The sequence below is a fragment of the Palaemon carinicauda genome, chromosome 11, assembly GCF_036898095.1.
Source record: "Palaemon carinicauda isolate YSFRI2023 chromosome 11, ASM3689809v2, whole genome shotgun sequence".
In the NCBI taxonomy this organism is placed as follows: Eukaryota; Metazoa; Arthropoda; class Malacostraca; order Decapoda; family Palaemonidae; genus Palaemon; species Palaemon carinicauda.
In genome coordinates, this window is record NC_090735.1 from 115,390,948 (window position 1) to 115,413,604 (window position 22,657).

Consider the following 22,657-nt stretch of genomic DNA (forward strand, 5'->3'; position numbering starts at 1 on the left):
TGTTTTGACAGTATTTTATTGTACCGGGCTTTTGTTTTATATCCAGTATAGTCTGTTTTATTATTCCCGTCTGGCCTTTCATGGCGGCCATTGTTTGTTCACTTGTTGGGAATTCATCTTTGTCTGCCCGTTTAGTACTCTGTCACTTAGGTTCTTGGTTAAGTCCCTGGCCTTATGCCTTTAGAACCGTTATTATTTTTATTTTTATTTTTTTGTGTATTTATGCTCATGGTACTTTTTGCTAGTAAGTCCAGCCTACGAACGAGATAGCGATTTAGCTTTGTATTTGTTTAGTGCCCGCCCCTCCGAGGCGTTCGTCACTCGACTGTGCTATTTATTTAAAGTTTTAGCAGATGCTATTCTTCGATCGTAGTGTTATATGGATGTACATTTTTATTTTATACGTTTATAATAGTGTTGTGTGATTTTTAGTCCTGTTTTTGTGTCCAAGAGAGCGAGAGATAGGGGTCCCCGTTTTCTGTTCGCAGTCACGAGTTACCCCTTTCTCTCGTTTTCTTTCTTTGCTCTGGTGGTTGAGCGGATTTCCCGTTTTCCGTTTTGTGCGTTCAACGGGTTCTCCCTCCCTCACCTCTCCCCCTCGGGGTGGATGATAACTTACGAGTTATCTATTTTTCGTGACTTTTCAATTGTTAGCGTTATTTTGGTCCGTGTTCGTCCTCTCCCCGTTACGGCTCGGGAGTAGTTTATGAACGTTTTCCACTCCGCCTTGAGTTCTACTCCGGCTTGAGGGATTCTCAATGACTTTCGTTCTATTGTTATATTTATATATTGTTTACTACATGGGACGGGCTTCATATTGTTTAGATACGACCCTCCGGTGGCCCTTACTGCGGTCTCAGGCCACGGCCATATCCACAATAGCCATTGTTATTACAATTGTGTTTTTATTCACAATAATTATTCAGGACCTTTCTTCTCCCTCCAGCCTCACCGGAGGTTGTAAATACGCTTTGCTATGATCTAAGCCTTAGCCTTTAGCTGCGGCTTGGCTTTTATATCTTCACAATTGAATTATTAGCCACAATTGAATTATTCAGGGTATCTCATTATCCTCCGGCGTCACCGGAGGTCGCCCATACACTTCACACTTATATTTGCCTTGCCTTTGGCTAAGACGGCATTATTCAGGACATCTCATTTCGCTCCGGCTTCACCGGAGGTCGCCCATACACTTAACACTTATATTTGCCTTGCCTTTAGCTAAGGCTGGTGTTTATATTTATTTTAAGGGCATGTCACTGCTTCCCCGACCCTCGCAGGTCGGCAGATTGCTTTAAGTTATTTATCCTTATGTCATTAACAGACATTAGGTAAATTACAAATATACAAACATTTGGATATTATAGTGCCAACAATGGTTTTGGCCGAATAGCGATTTAAACGTTTGCGATTTAGTCTGTTAGTCTGTTAGTTTGTACTCGCCCCAGGAAGGCTCGATTTAGACTATATCCTTATTTATTGGTTACGTTGTCGTTATTCTTCGTTTTTGGTTATTACAATGACTAAAAATGAAAAAGAAAAAGGAAAAAATAAAAATAAAATAAAAACAATCAGTTTTATTTTACTTTCCTTATATTATTGTGTGATGTTAGCTTTTATTATGTAACCTTGAGAGTGAGAACATAAGGTGCTCGTTTATTAGCTCGAGTAAGGGAGGTGATTTTCCCGTTCTCCGTTTTTATACGTTCACGAGTTATTCAGGCCTCCTCTTATTATCAGAGTTGATGATAGTACGTTTAATGTTATACACGTTTTATTGATGTGGTTACTGTTAATATAGCTAACACTATTAGTAGGAACGTTGGTGTATGAGTCATTAATTGGGTTCGATTTATACCGACACCCTTAGCTCCGCCTTGAGTTATGTTTAGCTCCGCCTTGAGTTATACGCCGCTATATGGATACTCATTGGGTGAGAACTAGTCAGATATTTGGAGTGCAACGGTGAAATCCGGCACTCAGACTCCAGCTGAGACCTTTTTGCACACGAACCTTTGTCATGTTTGATCTCAATTACACCTTTCCGGCCCCTTTTTTCATCGAATCTCCGGCTACGCTGGAGATAACTCAAACATTCATTGAGGTTAATGGTATCGTACTGATGACGGTCACGATCTCACGGGGACTAGCCTTTGCTACCGGATCTCCCATACAAACAGAGATCAAGCAGACGTCCAGAACCGGAGTTAACAATGTGATACCGATGAGGATTTCACAGTTTCATTATTACGGTCCCTTTTTTCATCGAATATCCGGCTTCACTGGAGATAACACAGACATTCAGTTTTAGAGAATGTTATCGTACCGATGAGGATCACGTTTTCACGTTGCCGGACCTTTGTCAATGGTTCTCCGGTACAAACTGAGATCAATCAGACGCTCAGAATCAGGGTATGAACCCTTTTTCATGAATTATCACAATATCGTCATTACGATTCTTTTTCATCGAATCTCCGGCTTAACCGGATATCGTACAGGCGATCAGCATTGAGGTTAATATTAGATTTCCTCTGGTTCACGTTGTCACTATGACGGACCTTTGTTTGTACCGGGGATGGTTACCGGAGATCCAGTACAGTCGAAAATCACTCAGACCACGGGTGGCCAATCTTTTGTTTTACCTGTAAAAAAAAAAAAAAAAAAAAAAAAAAAAATTATTATTATTTATGAACGTAACTATGCCTATATTTATGCATGTATTTAATTCTAACTATGTATAAATATGGATAAATATCCATACAACATCGTGTTCAAATAGAATTAAATTAATTATGCCTATATTTATGCATGTATTTAATTCTAACTATGTATAAATATGGATAAATATCCATACAACATCGTGTTCAAATAGAATTAAATTAATTATGCCTATATTTATGCATGTATTTAATTCTAACTATGTATAAATATGGATAAATATCCATACAACATCGTGTTCAAATAGAATTAAATTAATTATGCCTATATTTATGCATATTCAATCCTAACTGTCTAAATATGGCTAAATATCCATACAACATAGTGTTCAAATAGAAATACATTAATTATGCCTATATTTATGCATAGTCAATTCTAACTATGTCTAGATATGGATAAATATCCATACAACATAGTGTTCATATAGAAATAAATTTCCACCCAGTGGCGAATGCGCCAACAGTGTCACATTTCATGAATACAAGTGTCGCACTATACCCCAGAAGATAATACATTAAATAACTTTTCTTTAAAATGGCTTTTTAAGAGTATACAGCTGATCCCAGCCTGTGAATAGGATCGCTAACCAAAGTTCAAGGAACATCCAGACTTATGTCCCCTTTGTGTTACAGAAGGTTCGCCTGCATGGTTCCCATCAGGATGATGATGATTCTCTCTGGCCTGCAAAGAGAGGCTCTCCACCCTTGGGTATCGAAGTTGGGAAGGAATGCTCCATCTAGAGGTCCCTATCTCCTCGGAGTGTCCTCTCTAAGGTTGGACAACGACCCCATGGACGGGCAGGTATGTGGGGATGAGTTTTGAGCCTTCAGCTTTGCAATTACCTACGTCACCGACCTAGGACCATTAAAGGATCCTAATGTTCATGTTACCCTGCATAAACGGTGACGGCTAAAAGCAACACATTCTAAGGAAATCCAAGGGGCTATGACGAGCTCTAAGGTATGGTGGTGAGTCAGTGCCGTTCAGGAACTCGGATATAGGTGGTACCATAAATTTGGAGGGCATAGACGTCCTCCCTCTGGGGGACCTAGATTTTACTCCCAGGTACTAGAATTCCCATTCAACGGATTCGTTTCGATTGAAAGAGATTGCCTTGGTTAGATTAGACAAGGTACCGAAGGTAACGGTATTTTTTCCTAAAGGGCAGGCCCGATCTGTCTGGACCAGGATGTTGTCAGCCTGGGGGGTACGATAATTCCAGGCTCTGCCCTTCCAGTTCGACCTACACGTTTGTTGGTCTGATCGGGTCAGTTGTGGGAAGTACGCTCTGTCTGAGACCTCTATCAGACAGGAATTGATAGTCGGTTTCCCACTCGTCATCACAGCCTTCCTCTGGTTCGACGATTTTGTATCTGACCCCCCATCATCAGGTGGTCTACCTCACTGATTCCCCAGGTACACAGCCCAACTCCGTTGGGATGTTTTGCCTGCATGCAGCCCTAGATCCGAACCCTCAGGCTCCTTTCATGGACACCAGAGAGGAAGCTACAGGAGTAGAAGACAGTCCCGACATCAAGGCGGACCTAGAAAAAAGGGGGCTCGGAGAAGGGAAGGACCTAGATTCACTCCCTCACAACGCGGTGGTCCTGGTAGAGGGAAGACTTTACCACTTTCGTGACCATTGGACTCGGTCTGTGGGATCATAGCATAGTCTCTAACGGTTTGAGATGAAAATGGCCTCAAGGTCCTCCTCCTCCGCCAGTGACCTTCTCCCAGAAATACACTCCCGTCCTGAAAGAGTACACCACAGGGTTACTCAAGAAAAAGCAATCAAACGACTATCTCTTAGGTATGGACCTTACTTCCCCGTGGGACCGTCACCACCTCTGTCGATCTTACCGACCGCTATTAGCTTGCGCCTATAGCTCGAAACTTCTCTTCTTATCTGGGTTTCCACCTAAGCAGGAAAGCCTTTGTGTTCAAGACATGCCCTTCGGACTCAACATTGATCCCAGGATATTCACGAAACTGGGAGAGGCAGTGTTAGAACAACTCAGGAACCAAGAGATACAGATCATTGCTTATCTGGCCGGTTGGCTCATTTGGGCCCGGCCGGCCATAGAAGGTAACAGAGCTACGAAGGAATTTCTTCGATCGCTCGACAACCTGTGATTTCGGGTCAATCTCCATAAGTCTCGCCTGCGACCATCAGGCCACTTAGAATGGTTAGCCATTCAGTGGGACCTTTCGAAGCACACGTTGTCTCTCCCTTCCAAAAGTAAGAGGAATAGGTTCCAAGATCAAGAATTTCTCAAGCACAAACAGGTGTCCAAAGAGCCTAGAAAGTATCCTCGGCCTTTCCCAATTCACTTCAGTAACAGATCTCCTAATAAAAGCCAAACTCAAGACATCAATCGATTTTGGAGAAAGAGAGCTACAGTACCTATAAGAAGACAAGGTCTCGAAGATCTCCTCTGTCGGGAAAATGAGACTACGCCCATGGTCCGAACCGAAGAACCTCTCCAAAGCGGTTCCTCTACAATTCCCACCTCCACAAGTGACATTCCATTCAGCCGTGTCTCTAAGTGGATGGGGGGATTTCTCCGAACATCAGATGTTTCAGGTTCTTGGTCACTAGCCATGAAACAGTCCCATATCAATGTTCTCGAAGCCATGGCAGTGTTCTTGACCCTGAAGAGAGAGACTCCTCCGAGGTCGACCCACATCAGAGTAGTGTCAGACAGCACAGACGAGGTACACTACGGAAACAGGGGAGGATCCAAGTCACCCAACCTGAATCAGGTCCTGGTCACTTTCTTCACCTGGGCAACAGAAAAGAACTGGTTCCTGTCAGCACCTCACCTAGCGGGAGGCCAGGGTGTGAGAACGGGCTCACTATCCAGGACGAGTTCCCTGGAGTCAGAATTTCACTCCGGTGGATACTCAGGTTCGTTCCAGGCATCCAGGTAGATCTATTCACATCTCAGATCAATCACAAACTTCCTTGTTATGTGACCCCAATCCTGGACCCTCGGGCTCATGCCATGGACGCATTACCCCGGGATTGGAACCATTAGAGGAAGATTTCCCTATCTCTCCCAGTGAATCTTCTAAAAACTTTAACACCGACTGCGCTCCTTCCGGGGCGCAGTGGTTTTAGTACCACCTCACTGCCCAAGAACAGTTGGTTTCCTCTCCTCCTCGAGTGGAAACTCCGTCCCATCCGGATTCCGTTCCTCAAACTGACCCGAGTATTCCAAACTCACTGTGTCGGATTACTCAAGGATGTCCAAAACCCTAACTTTGTGGACTACAGGAAGTTGGCAGCTCGTAGAGACTCGAACATTGAACCGGAAAACGATTTCTTCATCGAATCAGTCAAAAGGGACTCGACAATTCGCCAATATGATTCGGCCGTTAACCCCCAAAATAGGTGGTCCCCTTGGAAAGTTATTCCTCTTCTCCAAGATACTTTTCTATGTCCGGTCACCACTCTCAGGGCCTTTTTAGCCACGACTGCTACCCGATCGTCTGGCCCCTTGTTTATCAGGGAACAAGGAGGTACCATTCCCATATGTGGTATTAGGCTATAGATCCTATACTTCGTTTGACAAGCCAATCCGGGATCATTTCCCCCAGAAGATGGACTTTGATGACCTTATAAAGTTCACGGGTTGGGAATCTCCTATGGTCTTCAAACGCCACTATCTAATGAACTTACAGGCTCTTAAATACACAACAGTTGCAGCTGGGAGCCGTATCTCTCCCCAGTGATCTTTTGTTCTTCCTTTCATCCATCTCTTTTCTTCTCCCTCCTACCCGCCACTCACACCACGACGCCGCTTCCTTGGTAGTTCGTTAGCCCTAAGTTTATTACATATTAGGTTATGTTTGTAACTATTATTGATTACCATTGTTACAGGGTTGGGATATTCTTAGCCATGTCAGTTTTGTAGCATGTTTCCTCTGATACTCGGAGGCTTCCCTGTTATCAGGTTTGTTTACCTTAATTATTTATGATTTTCTTTACATGGTGTTGTTTCTCTCCCCTCATTAAATTAGTTATTGTTGGGCTTGGAAGGCATTCTCTGGTACATTTTCACCCAGCGCCACAGATCGACCCAGAAAAGGGATTTTGACGAAGGAAAAATCTATTTCTGGGGAGAGACCTGTGGCGCCCGGTGAAACCCTTCCCCTTTATTTTACACAATCCCACCCTTTCCTTTCCAAGCCATCATGGCCAATACAGAAGGATGTTGTTCAGATGGCGCTCGCGTCGTGGCGTGGGTGGTGTGGCGCTGGTGGTTGGCAAGGGCCTTTGTATCGGCCCATCCCTTTGACGAAGGAATTAACTAAATGGAAGACAACCTGTGAATAGTGGATTTCACGCGCCTTTGCTTTATACACGACACCCTAAAGGTGCTCGCGCGAGGGTTGTAACCTCAGCATTCCATGCTTTTATCTTTCTCTGGTATAATTGGAAGGTTTTATCAGAAAAGGTATATAAGAAGGACTCTTTTCACCGGGCGCCACAGGTCTCTCCCCAGAAATAGATTTTTCCTTCGTCAAAATCCCTTAAGTAGGGGCGGGTCCGGAGGACCCGGCCTAAACAAAAGTCTAGCTTAAGACTAAAGTATAGCCATCCATTCCGGTCGAGCCGGGAGTATAAAAAAGGATGCAACAACAAAAATTTAAGACACAGGGTGTCTGATTTCCCGGGGCGAGGCTAAGCCCCGGGCCGGGAAATAAAAGTATCCAAAACCAATTCGTATAGGAACTCCGGGGTAGTGATCTGTCATATAATCATCATAGGAACTGTTATAAATTAAATAGGGGGGCGGAGCTGTAGATAAGAACCGCCAACGGAACCCAGAGGGTTTCTTATAACATAAACCAGTGTGATAAGTGAATATAAAATAGGGTGCACCGGGATCCAACTCTGTTGACCGGTGGCCAACCAGACTAGACAGAGCCGAACCCGCCGGGACACCCGGAGGACAAAGTCCATAAACACTGAACTACCCCCTCTACAAGGAGGGAAGGCAACGGTCCCCTAGGGGAGAGGGGGAGAGAAGCCTAGCCACCCACCTAGCGAGAGGGGGAGCATGGGGGAGAATCACGTGATACGGAGCAGCAGGGCTACCAACTGACGATCCCCAACCAGACAGATCAAACGGAGTAATAGCACAATATTCATTATAATAGTAATAGCGTTGATAATATAAAATAAACACATGAAAATTTTTGGGCAAGGCATGCAACATAATAATTAAATCACAAAAGACACACCTGATGGCTTAAAAAATAACATTGCCGCCTAGCACGAAGGTCGGCAGCCATAACGATACGTAAATGATATCGGCCCAAAATTTGAACCACGAGGGTTCTAAACGCTAAATAATGAATATCCATAATAACAAATAAAATTTAATAATAAAAATAATACATATAGTAACACCGCGAGTGAAACTAAAAGCTCTCAAAACAGGAGTACCAACTGTAAATGGAATCAAGCAAGATCGGTATGAACGAAGAGAATACACTCCTATAATTCAAATATTAGACGATCTAGGTTGCTCAAAACACAGCAAAACACAGCTTGGTACTTAACTTAGACGGCGTCTCCAGGGAAACCGACGAAGAAGCCATAATCCAAAGAAAATAAGCGAAAAAACGAGAGCACAACAAAAAAGCGGGTTACACACAAGACGTGCTAAAAGGAGTTGGGTTCTGAGCGGATGCATTGTTAGTAGTACCGAGTGAGGTTGAACGGCTCTCCTCTATTGGGGTTTCTGTCGTGGATGAATCTAAATAGTGCGGGACCTCTGGATTATAAGCCCAATTTTATACCGACATCAATAGGTGAGCGAGCTAGTTAACCTAGCACTCCTTTACATTTTTTCTCTGGTATATTTAGCAGTAAATTACCTAAGAATAAGTGCTAAATGGAGCTTATTCACTGGGCGGCACAGGTTCGAGCCCAGAAATAATAATAAAAATAATAATAATAATAATAATAATAATAATAATAATAATAATAATAATAAAAATAATAATAATAATAATAATATCATCTTTGCATAGTGGTTATTTAGTCATTCCAGCTTAATCTGGTTACTACTGGTCATATTGTTCATAGTTTGTGTTGTTTCTTGTATTTTCCTTTTAATAATTTTCACTAAATTACAAGAAAAAATGCTTATTTACTCTGCACAATATTCTTCTTCATTTGCACAAAAAAATAGCTTATTGAGAGTTAAGATTTTTTGTGATCAATCTATCCTGAGAAATGTTTCAAGTCTTTCCTTCTACCATGTTCTGTTCCCATCTGCAGTCTTCAGCTCCTGATTCTTATCTTAATTTATTGGACAAACACTGGCAGCCTCATTAAATTCCATAATTCTGATCTAGATATTAATCTCTGGGACCATCATTCACTTAGTTACCTGTGTACATTACATAAGTTTTTTTTCATAATTCAGACAATCCTTTACATTCAGAGCTTGTATGCACTACCTAAACTAAATATGCAATTAAATCTAATAATTTTGCCATCTCTATCACAAGGCTCAATATTCTACTGTGTTCTAGAAGTTTTATTCCAGCTGTGACCAGATTGTGGAGTGTTCTTCCTAATCTAGGAGTTGAATCGGTGGAACTTTAGACATTCATACCTGTAAATGCTTTTGAACAGGTTAATGTAAGTCTCATTTCATAGTTTACATGTGGCAGATCAATTCTAAATTTGTTACTAATCTTAAAATATTTCATACTTTTATTCATTAGTTCTCATATAAATTATTTTAATTTCTCTATTTCCTTTGTTCATTGGGCTGCTTTCACTGTTGGAGTCATTATGATTGTAGCATCCTGCTTTACAAACTAAAGTTGTAGCTTGGCTAGTAGTAATAATAATAAAATAAGATGATGATAAATAATATACACCGTTACTAAAATGTCTGTCTTTTCAGGGCACCAGCCACATGTTGAGATACTACCGGTCAGACAGTACTATAATGGAGCCACCCTCTGTCCGTTTACATCTGACTACACTGACATTACCAAATAATTCTTTGCTCAAGTGGTTAACTACTGCACTGTAGTTATTCAGTGGCTACTTTCCTCTTGGTAAGGGTAAAAGAGTCACTCTAGCTTTGGTAAGCAGATTTTCTAGGACATTCCAAAATCAATCCATTGTGACATAGCCTCTGTACCATGGTCTTCCACTGTCTTATTTCTCTTAAATTTCTTAAACCCTTTAGCCATTATCGTACTTCATTTGGTGTCCCTGTCTTAATCTCCTTTCTCAAATGAAAGATTTTCAAGTGTGCTTTCTGATGAAACATACCAAAAGAAAACTGTGCAATACATAAAAAACCTAGCCTCTTCAATACTGAAGAGCTAATACTGTAATACCTGTTAAGATAGTACCGCTAGTGAGTTATTGGGCCTTCGCACTCCTCATTGGATCCATGTCTGGCTACGGCTTCTTTTTCCTTTCTCTACACGTACACCAAATAGTCTTGCCTATTCCTTACACATTCTCCTCTTTCTACATATACCTGACTACACTAATATAACTGAAAAACTCTTCTTCACTTATGGGATTAACTACTGCACTATAATTGTTCAGTGGCTATTTTCAATTTGGTACGGGAAGAAGAAACTATATAGCTACATAAGCAGCAGCTTTTCTAGGAGGATTTCAAAATCCAACCATTGTTCTCTAGTCTATTCTCTGGTCTTGGGTAATGCCATAGCCTCCGTACCAATGTCTTCCAGTGTCTTGGGTTATACTGGGCTATTTTCCCAGTTGATAGCCCATGTTGGAGCCCTTCGGCTTATAGTATTCTACTTTTTCAACTATGGTGGTAACTTAGCTAATAATAACAATAACAACAACAACAACAACAACAACAACAACAACAACAACAACAATAATAATAATAATAATAATATTTGTGGCTTACCTTTTGAGAGTCCTTCTTAGGTCATCTTCATCGAAAGTATTGTCAATGATAATTTCCTTTAAATAGATTGAAAACACAATATCAAATGCTTTGTATAAAAGATCTTGGATCAGGAATTCATAACACCCGCCCACCTTGTCAATCTTTACTTATTAATTGAGATCGTAAGTTATTCTTCTTTTGCTTTTTTGAGATATATTACTATCAATAAAATCATGTTCTCTGCAGTTTACAATAAAAAAAACTCAAGACGACAATATAGAAAAAGCTTTAGATGCAATAAGATAAGCATAGCAAATTCATCTACACACATTTGGACTAGTGAATCTAAGAAAGCTCTGTTCAGGAAACATGAAAATTTAGTAAGTATAAAAGTTAAGAAAATTAATACCTGAGTTTTATTGATATCCATATTATCCTCGTAAATCCCAACGTTTTCTTCAATCTGGATTATGGAGGTTTGATTCTGTTTTTTCAAGGGTGGCAGCGATGGCAGGGAGGTTGTTGGAACAGTGGTATAAGATGAGGTGGAAATGGTAGTTGTAGTAGTAGGTATAGATGTGAACGGAACTGTGGTAGACGAGGATGGGGAAGTAATTGTGGTAGACGAGGATGGGGAAGCAACTGTGGTAGATGCTGATGTGGAAGGAGCTGTAGTAGATGATGTTGTGGAAGGAGCTGTAGTAGATGATGTTGTGGAAGGTACTGTAGTAGATGATGTTGTGGAAGGAACTGTAGTAGATGATGTTGTGGAAGGAGCTGTAGTAGATGATGATGTGGAAGGAACTGTAGTAGATGATGTTGTGGAAAGAACTGTAGTAGATGATGTTGTGGAAGGAGCTGTAGTAGATGATGTTGTGGAAGGAACTGTAGTAGATGATGTTGTGGAAGGAGCTGTAGTAGATGATGTTGTGGAAGGAACTGTAGTAGATGATGTTGTGGAAGGAACTGTAGTAGATGATGTTGTGGAAGGAACTGTAGTAGATGTTGTGGAAGGAACTGGGGGAGATAATGATGTGGAAGGAATTATGGTAGATACTGATGTGGAAGGAACTAGGGAAGATAATGATGTGGAAGGAACTGTGGTAGATGATGTGGAAATAGCAGTTGTATCAATAGATGATGCCGTTGTAGGTGTGGACGACGAGGGAGCAATAGTGCTAGAGGTAGACGTCGATGCAGTTACTGATGAGGAAGATGACACCAGTGCAGTTGTGCTGGATGATAACGTAGTCGATAATGTTGTGGTTTCAGGTTCGACAGTCGTATCTTGTGGCTAAATCAAAATGAATAAAAACTTTAAAACTTGGGTAACTCCAACACTAAATTATGCATTGATAGTATGGAAAGCGTATTTGATAAAGAAAATGATCAAGGTAGAGTTATGTAGAGTATGCTTTTTGCTCTTGTATAGGAACAAGGTATAGTAATCTTTATGAATGAAAGTTATGAGAACTGGTTGTAAACTTGATCTCTTTATTAAGCATTACATTACATCTATATATAGAGAAAGAAAAAGGAGTTTCTTACACAATCCATTATATCTTCGATATCCTCAATGTCAGAAATGTTCACATATTCTCGTTCAAATATAGGAACGCTTGATAACATGGAAATGTGCTCTGTCAGTGATGATATACTTGTGTTCAAATCTACATCAGGAACACTGGAAAAAAATAGGAGTTTTAGATACATGAAAACAAGGTACTTTATATATATATATATATATATATATATATATATATATATATATATATATATATATATATATATATATATATATATATATGTATATATATATATATATATATATATATATATATATATATATATATATATATATATATATATATATAGATATATATATAATGTATATGTATATGCATATATACATACATACATACATACATACATATATATATATATATATATATATATATATATATATATATATATATATATATATATATATATATATATATATATATGTGTATATATATATATATATATATATATATATATATATATATATATATATATATATATATATATATATATATATATATATATATATATATATATATATATATATATATATATTTTTGGGCTCAAGCCATGGCGTCCTGATGGAAGGTTCCTGTTTGGTAGCTTCCTTGGGTATAAGACTACTAAGATATTCCCAGAGAATTTAACCGCAGGTTATCACAGAATTCTAACTTCTGGAGCGAGTATCTCAAAGGTTTCCCTTTAAGACATCGTAATACAACAGGGGACACGCATGTCTGGTCGTGCCACATAGCTATCTCCACCCCGAACAGAGTTAACGCTTCGGTGTGTAAGGGCTGAGAATAGCTGGGAGCCGTTCCACAGCTAATCTCACTCGTGGCTACTACTGATACTCGAGACGTAAACAAACGGACGCCATTGCTCTAATGACGTCACGAGCGTCTTCATCCTTTGTTTAGTAGCTGCCCTACTGAGACGGATTTTCCCTTGTGTGAACTTTATCGTTTTGCATCTTCGCTATGTCGTTACCTTCAGCCTCGCCTTCTTCTGGAAAGTTGAGTACAAGGTTCCAGTATTGTTTAATTAAGCTCTGGCCGTAAAGTAAATATTATTTTGCGAAATAATTGATGTTTTGTGGCAGAGCTGTGCCTCTACCGGACCCGCCATTTTATGGCGTCGTTGTTGTTTTGCATGTCTTATTTAGTTAGCCACAACAACGCTTCCGGCCTTATATACTAATCGAATACATTAGTTTATTTAGTCTTCATAGCTAGGAACTTTTATTTCGTGTTTAGACGCTTTTTATCGGTCATCGATTGACCTCATACCAGTCGGCTACTATAGCCCCCAGGCCAGGAGCCTATATACAAGTGTTCATGCATGATTTATCAGTGATCCTAGACTAAGTTATGAAGATAGTGGCATTATTATTTTACAATACTTTTGACTAGTGATGCAAATGTTTTCGCCTTCAGGGACCATATAGGGGATAGGCTAGTCAGTGATTCTTACTAGCCTAACCTAACCTTAGGACCCCTATATGCTTCCTTCTTCCCCTACCTTGGCATTCCCTCTAATTAGCCTTGATCCCTTTTCTGAGTAAAGGGATTCATTGTCTAATAGAGTATTATATCGCCTCTCAGTCCTCCCTAAAGGAATGAACCCCCTTTAGGATTGCGTCTGAGAGTGAGGTTAGGCTAGCCTACCTCTATGGCTAGGATAGTCCGCGACTTTCCTGCGATAGCGATACGTCTTCTTCCTTGCCTAGTTCAGGACTTTTAGCCCTGATCTAGGTCGGGTTAGGAAGGTTTCTCTGTTCCATGCTGAAACTGTACTCTTGCACCGTTTTAGCCGATCAGCCTAATCTTAGGTTAGGGAGTGTCCTCCCTTCCCTTTGTGGCCGCTCTGGTACAGAAACCCTTCCTGGGAAGACCCCTCTCTTCTCCCTCCCCACCTATCTCTTGTATAGCCTAGCCTATGCTTAGGTTAGTTTATACTCATCTGTCCCCTGTCCTACAACTCCTCCTTAGGGTGGATGAGTAGGGCTACCCGAGCTTCCTTGTGCAGTCCGCTCTGGTACATATACCTTCATAGTGTCCTATAAGGTTAGTTCCTAGTGTAGCTCTGCATAAGGGAGTCTCCCCCCCCCCATCTTGGGTGTTCCCTAGTCCTCCCTTGGGCTACCTGCTCCCGGTCCCTAGTGACCCCTGCATATGGATGATAGAGCCTGTCTCTATCATGGGTACACCCCCTCAGGGAGGGGGAGGGATGTCTGGAACCCTGAAGGTACTTCCTGCATCCTTCCCCCCCCTCCCCCTGTCTCTCTATCTATCTGGGTGCCGGTCTCTTGCCGCCTCTTATGCCGGCAATACCTGCCTCTTGGTGACTTCCCTACCCTTGCCGCCAGCCCCCCGTGTTCCGAGGGACTGCCGGCTGCCGCCGGCTACTACCGGCGGCTCTCCTACTCCTATCTAATCGTCCGCTTGCCGGTCGATCTCCGGAGTGCCGGCATATACTGCCGGCAACCCGATACTACCTGTACCATCCTTACCCCAGTCACCAATCCGGCATCCTCCGGCTGCCGGAGCCGCCGCTCCCTGCCGGCGTGCCGCCGTTGTGCCGGCGGCCGCCATCCTGGTATCTAACTGACTTTTGAAAATTGTCTGTTCTAATGCCAGAATCTATGCTGGAGCGAGCTCCGGCGTGCCGGCGGCTTGCCGGATACCCCGGAGGCGTCAAGAATACTTGCACCCCCTCTCTGTAGCTATCATAAGACTAAGATAGCCCTACCTGGCAAATAGATAAGCTGCTTTGCTTCTAAGATCAGTACCTAGTACTGCTCTATTAGTGATCATGCTGTCTCTTTGCATTCTTCTATTTCCAGCATGCTATGTGCATCTTAGCACGGCTGGTTGCCAGAAGCAGTTACCCTTAATGAGACCTTCTGGCTCTTATCTGGGAACCGAATGAATTCGATCCCAACCTTGTCCTTGGCTTTCCATGGAGTTCCAATATAATGGGAATCCTAGGAAACTATATCCAATGATCTCGGTCATTTGGATTATCCCAGGACCAAGCCTATGGTAACCAGCCGGGCGAGATGCATGGAGCGTGTTCTCCTTTACTGTTTCACTCTCTATGCATCACACCTTATATAAGTTAAAATTAATGATTAATATTAACTTAATTTAAGAGCCATTCCTATGACTCCCCCATACTCATTTTCTCTTTCTTCCACAGGAGGAGCAGATGAAGTGCGATTTCGCATACTGTGCCGTGAAACGCTCCCAGTTTTACGGACATACGGCGTGCAGGACTCACGCCCCTTGCTCTGACAAGAGAGGGGATTGGAAGTTCTGGAATCCACTGGATTGTACGGTCTGCCAGGCCTACCTAGTTGAGGCCTTCCATAACCCTCCCTCAGCGGAGGTTAGAGACATTGCTCGTGAGAAACTGCGCAAGTGGGTGCGTGGTTTTCAGAGGAATGCCACTGGACCGTACCTGGCCACCGAAGAACTGAGGTCCCTGCTGTTCCCTAAGGCCTCCCCTGATTCAGTGGTTCCAAAGGAAGCAATCCCCACTGTCCAAATTACGGTGGAACCTGATGTGGTCATGGCTCAGTCCATGCACGAGTGTCGCCTAGATTCCGAAGAGGATGAACAGATCTCTGACGTCTCGGAAGACACGGAGAAGACGCTTATGGCTCAAGGAGCCGAAGAGGACGAAGACAAGGTGGAATACACCGAGTCGGAGATTGGAGCTACTCCCTCGTCCATCCCTCCGCCTACTCCTACACCGACGGATGTGTCCATTCCGTCTACCTCCTCGACCCCGGATCCTTCTTCCTCTACACAAGAACTGATCCGACTGATTAGAGCTGTCATGGACGACAGACTGAAGGAGAACCAGGAGTCCATCAGGTCTATGATTGGATCCAGAGAACCGAAGAAGATCTCGGTTAAGGATCTCCCAGCTTGCTCTCATGCCAACCCGTGGAGGTATGCAGAGCATATGGTTATTGCGACCGGCAGGATCTTTGTTAGTGACAAAATCGGCACGGTCCCGTTGGAAGATGTGGAATTCTTCCCAAGCTTCGAGGCCTACCCGGACTGTTACGTCCGGCTTCGTTCTGAACCTGCCTCGAAGGAGGAGACCGAACCTAAGGAAGAGATAGTGTTCGATCTCGCAAAGGCCCAGGCTATGCTAGCCTCCGCATTTAAGAGCAGGGGCTTTACCTGCTCTAAGCTTCCTGCCTTGAGCAAGAAGCATCCTACTTATGTCGCTCCCGACACTGCGATTCTTCCATTTTTGGAAAAGGCCTTGGCTGCATGCCTTAAGGCGGCGGAAGAAGGGAAACCCTGCCCTGCACTGGAGGAGTGCAGACCCTTCTCCATCGTAACGCCCCCTGACACTAGACAATGGAAAGATGTCCAACATACTTTCGTTGTGGGTAGGCTCGATCCTGACGTTGCCGGACGTCAGTTTAATGAAGACCTCCCTAAGCTCAATGATCACCTCCTTCGCCGGGAACAAGACACGAAGGAGAGGCTTGCAGCGTCTCTTTCTCATCAAGTCCAACTTGAAGTTATGGCCTGTGACACAGCAGTACCCGATCACTACATGGTACTGGCCAAATCCCACTTACTGACGGTAATGAAGGACTTGTACCATTTCATAAAGGCTCGTAGAGCCTGTCGTGAATTCGTGTTTGTCGGTGCCACCGTGAAACACGAACCCCGGAGGCTGATTTCCTCCAACATCTGGGGAAAGCACCTGTTTCCTTCGGACCTTGTCAAGGAAATAACGGACAGAGCCGCCACGGAGAATAGGAACCTTCTCCACAAGTGGGGCATGTCCAGGAAAAGGAAAACCTCTCAGGACGATGGACCTCAGCCTAAGAGGAAACCTCAGAAACCGAAACCCCAGCAACGTCAACAAAGACGTCAGTTTCCGGGACCCGCTACCTCCCAAGTGGTTGCCCAACCACAACAGACCTTTCAATTGGTCCCCCAACCGGTGTTGTCACAGTCACCGGTCTTCACCCCTGCCTTTGAACAGCCATCCACTACCTTTCATGCCAGAGGTAGAGGCTCGTCCAGGGGTGCAAGCAGAGACGCCTCTCGTCGTCCCTCCAGAGGTAGAGGAGGAAAGGGAGCTAGCGGCCGAGGCAACAAGTCCTCGGGACACCAGAAGCAATGAAGTGCTTCCGGTGGGAGGAAGACTCCGCCAATTCCAGGATCGTTGGACCTTCGATCCTTGGGCACACAGCATCATCAAGAACGGTCTAGGCTGGAGTTGGGTGCAACCACCCCCAATCTTCCAGCGGTTCTTCCAACAATCGACCCCCATTCTGGAAGAATATGTTCTAGACCTCTTGAACAAGAAGGTGATAAGGAAGGTAAAGTCCACCAGGTTCCAAGGGAGACTGTTTTGCGTTCCCAAGAAGGACTCAGACAAGCTCAGAGTCATTCTGGACTTATCCCCCCTCAACAAGTTCATAGAGAACAACAAATTCAAGATGCTGACGCTTCAACAAATAAGGACCCTTCTGCCTCAAGGTTCCTACACGGTCTCTATAGACCTGGCGGATGCCTATTGGCACATTCCAATGAACCATCACGCTTCCTCCTACCTAGGATTTCGACTCCAAAGGAAAAGCTACGCCTTCCGGGCCATGCCATTCGGCCTCAATGTGGCCCCTCGGATCTTCACGAAGCTGGCAGACGCCATAGTACAACAGCTCCGCCTAAGAAACGTCCAGGTGATGGCCTACCTCGACGACTGGCTAGTCTGGGCTCCATCGCCCGAAGAGTGTACAAAGTCTTGCGACGAAGTTACCCAGTACCTAGAACACCTGGGATTCAAGATCAACGAGAAGAAATCTCGCCTCTCTCCGGCTCAGAAGTTTCAGTGGCTGGGAATCCACTGGAATCTTCAGTCACACCGCCTTTCCATCCCCCAGAAGAAAAGGAAGGAAATAGCAGGGTCTGTCAAGCGACTACTGAAATCCAAACGCATTTCAAGACGACAGCAGGAACGAGTTCTAGGCTCTCTACAATTCGCCTCAGTGACAAACCCAGTGCTTCGTGCACAGCTAAAGGATGCCGCGGGAGTCTGGAGACGATCGGCATCCATCTCTCGAAGAGACCTCAAGAGACGGCTTCCAAACAGACTTCGACGCCTCCTAAAGCCGTGGTCGGAAGCAATGGCCCTGAAAAGGTCCATTCCTCTCCAACACCCTCCTCCTTCACTCAACATCCACACGGATGCCTCACTGGAGGGCTGGGGAGGTCACTCCCACCTGAAACAAGCTCAAGGGACCTGGTCTCCACTATTCAAGACGTTCCACATAAACATCTTGGAGGCCATGGCGGTCCTTCTTACTCTGAAGAAGCTATCCCCGCCGCCCTCGATCCACATCCGTCTAACCCTAGACAACTCGGTGGTAGTTCGTTGTCTCAATCGCCAAGGCTCAAGATCGCCCCAGATAAATCAGGTGCTTCTCCCAATCTTCCGTCTGGCGGAGAAGAAGAAGTGGCACCTGTCTGCAGTTCACCTACAAGGATTCCGCAACGTGACAGCGGATGCTCTATCTCGGACAAACCCGATAGAGTCGGAATGGTCTCTAGACGCAAGATCATTCTCCTTCATCTCTCATCAAGTCCCAGAACTTCAGATAGATCTCTTTGCAACGAGCGACAACAATCAACTTCCTCTGTACGTAGCCCCGTACGAGGACCCCAAGGCAGAAGCGGTGGACGCCATGTCACTGGACTGGAACAGATGGTCCAAGATATACCTGTTCCCTCCCACCAACCTTCTGTTGAAAGTCCTCTCCAAACTGAGAACCTTCAAAGGGACAGCGGCCCTAGTGGCTCCCAAGTGGCCCCGGAGCAACTGGTACCCCCTGGTCCTGGAGCTGCAGCCCAAGCTGATCCCTCTCCCGGGCCCAGTTCTCTCTCAACAAGTACAGAAGTCGACTGTCTTCGCTTCATCATCGAAAATCAAGGACCTTCATCTCATGATTTTCTCTCCCTTGCCGCAAAGAAGAGGTTTGGGATCTCGAAGAAAAGTCTAGACTTCCTAGAGGAATACAAGACCGTATCCACGAGACGGCAATATGAATCATCCTGGAAGAAATGGGTCTCCTTTGTTAAAGCAAAAAATCCTAAAGAAATCACCATTGATTTCTGCATGTCCTTCTTCATTCACCTTCATGGACAAGGATTAGCAGCCAATACGATTTCGACCTGCAAATCGGCTTTGACTAGACCAATTCTATACGCTTTCCAAATTGATCTGTCCAGCGACATCTTTAACAAACTGCCGAAAGCATGTGCTCGCCTACGCCCAGCACCCCCTCCGAAACCGATCTCCTGGTCACTAGACAAGGTGCTCCATTTCGCCTCCAACTTGGACAACGATTCATGCCCCCTCAAGGATCTGACTCAGAAAGTTATATTTTTATTTGCTCTCGCCTCGGGAGCTCGAGTCAGCGAAATAGTGGCATTATCAAGAGAAGAGGGACACATCCTGTTTGCTGATTCAGGAGAAGTGACCCTCTCCCCTGATCCGACGTTTCTCGCCAAAAATGAATTACCCACCAAAAGATGGGGCCCTTGGAGAATATGCCCCCTGAAGGAGGATGTCTCTCTATGTCCAGTAGAGAGCCTCAAGGTCTATCTTCGCAGAACTTCAAACTTTGGTGGAGGCCAACTCTTCAAAGGAGAAACATCGGGCAGCGACCTGTCACTGAAACAATTAAGAGCGAAAATCACCTACTTCATTCGCAGAGCGGATCCGAACAGTACACCCGCTGGTCATGATCCTAGAAAAGTGGCATCTTCTCTGAACTTCTTTCAGAGCATGGACTTTGAGAGCCTTAAAAACTTTACGGGCTGGAAGTCCTCGCGAGTTTTCTTTAAACATTATGCGAAACAAGTGCACGAAATCAAACATTTTGTGGTAGCCGCAGGTAGTGTTATGAAACCTGCACCTAACTCTGCGTAGAACAGTGAGTTATTTGGGACTCTAACTCTTCGGGTGCCTATGTTGACCCTCGAGTGATTCATAGTGATGTCTAAAAACACTTAGTGCTTTTATAACTGTTCTTATCCCAGGTGAAATGTCATAGTGTTACACAAGTGCCGCATGCCTTGAGCATGATGTGTTATTTAAAGACTTGCGTTCCTCGAGAACGAGTACCTACTAATCCTGAAATTCCCTTTCAGATTCAAGAGCAAGCCTTTATTTCTATGTACATTATTATTACTGTAAATGAACTTTACTTTTGCTGTAAATTATTTAATTTCTGCATTGTGAAATAAAATTTCTATTTTATTACTTATGCGTCTCTTTCAGCTCCTACTTACTATGAAATACATACTGTCATAGTTTTATTTATTCCTCCTTTCTTATGGTCATGAAGAATTTAAGATGTCTATCCTTAAATTATATTCACCTTGTCTCAGTAAGGTTCCTACTCGAATACTTACTTCTGATAATCAGGAGATGAATCCTACACACAGTGCCCAACCACCACTGACCTACTCAGAATGTTCCTATACAAATATCAAACATTCTGCTTCATCTCTAAGCTCTTAAAAAGCTCTTCTGTCAAGATGAATAGTCCTTCAATACCACTTTGACGTCGGCATAGCCCATGGGAACTTCCTACCAATGGGGGGCAGGATACTTCGTTCCTATGGTTCTTATCTAAGATTACTTTGCTATTTTGTCAATGCCTAGGCACTTAACTCTGGGGGAAAAATCTACCACGATACATTGATTCTCTGGTACTCTTCCATCAGGACGCCATGGCTTGAGCCCAAAAAACGGATTTTGAGCGAAGCGAAAAATCTATTTTTGGGTGAGATAGCCATGGCGTCCTGATGGACCCTCCCTACTACTTCGTCAGTTTGTTCCCACCCTACACAATTGTATCATGGTGATGGGCAGCAACTGGCGCCAGGATAAAGACGCTCGTGACGTCATTAGAGCAATGGCGTCCGTTTGTTTACGTCTCGAGTATCAGTAGTAGCCACGAGTGAGATTAGCTGTGGAACGGCTCCCAGCTATTCTCAGCCCTTACACACCGAAGCGTTAACTCTGTTCGGGGTGGAGATAGCTATGTGGCACGACCAGACATGCGTGTCCCCTGTTGTATTACGATGTCTTAAAGGGAAACCTTTGAGATACTCGCTCCAGAAGTTAGAATTCTGTGATAACCTGTGGTTAAATTCTCTGGGAATATCTTAGTAGTCTTATACCCAAGGAAGCTACCAAACAGGAACCTTCCATCAGGACGCCATGGCTATCTCACCCAAAAATAGATTTTTCGCTTTGCTCAAAATCCGTTATATATTTGTCACTAAGCTGGAGGAAGGATCAGAAAACAGAAATTTTTGGAACTAGAACTTTCGTATTTTCATACCTCTTCAGAATTGGACCTGAAGAGGTATGAAAATACGAAAGCGCTACTCCAAATATTTCGTTTTTCTGATCCTTCCTCAATCTTAGTGACAAATACATACATCACATGCCTCAGCAATAGATCGTCAATATATATATATATATATATATATATATATATATATATATATATATATATATATATATATATATATACTGTATATATATATATATATATATATATATATATATATATATATATATATATATATATATATATATATATATATATATATATACTGTATATATATATATATATATATATATATATATATATATATATATATATATATATATATATATATATATATATATTTATATATATATATATTTATATATATATATATATATATATATATATATATATATATATATATATATATATATATATATGTATATATATATACACAGTTTATATATATATATATATATATATATATATATATATATATATATATATATATATATATATATATATATATATATATTATATATATATATATATATATATATATATATATATATATATATATATATATACATAAAACATACAATATATCATCATCATTATCATCAGCCATTACTTGTCCATTGAAGAACAAATGCCTCGGATACGTCCTTCCACTAGAGTCTGTTTTTGGTGTTTTTTATGTAATTTTTTTTTTTTCATGTACCAATCTACTGTTTACAGCTCTCCACTCAGTTAATGCATTTCCTGCTCGTGGTGTCATCATCATTCCTACCTCCTTCTCTTCCAACTCCATAAGGCTATATATATATATCAATTTAGTGAGGTCGGTGTTATTGTATAGATATGAGTCGTGGTAGGACAATGAAACAATATCCAACATATTTTGTAGATTTGAGAACAAAGTCCTCAGAAGAATACTGGGAGTAAAATTGCAGTACAGGATTATAAATGAAACTATAAGAGAGATTACTCAAGTGCCATATGTGGATGAGATCATGATGAGGGGTAAATGGAGATGGTTTTATCATGCTCTTCGCATTCCCCAAGAAAGATTAGTTTA

At 42.6% G+C, this 22,657-nt stretch overlaps 1 protein-coding gene across 1 annotated transcript in view; it reads right to left on the reverse strand.

Annotated features, from left to right (window-relative positions):
• LOC137650134 (mucin-2-like) overlaps positions 1 to 22,657 on the reverse strand; it is a 278,523-nt gene that overhangs the window by 126,270 nt on the left and 129,596 nt on the right. The window contains exons 26-28 of the mRNA XM_068383280.1: positions 12,180 to 12,315; positions 11,041 to 11,925; positions 10,650 to 10,705 (exon numbers count right to left, since the gene is read on the reverse strand). Coding sequence (XP_068239381.1) covers positions 10,650 to 10,705; positions 11,041 to 11,925; positions 12,180 to 12,315 — 1,077 coding nt within the window. The remainder of the gene's footprint in view (positions 1 to 10,649; positions 10,706 to 11,040; positions 11,926 to 12,179; positions 12,316 to 22,657) is intronic.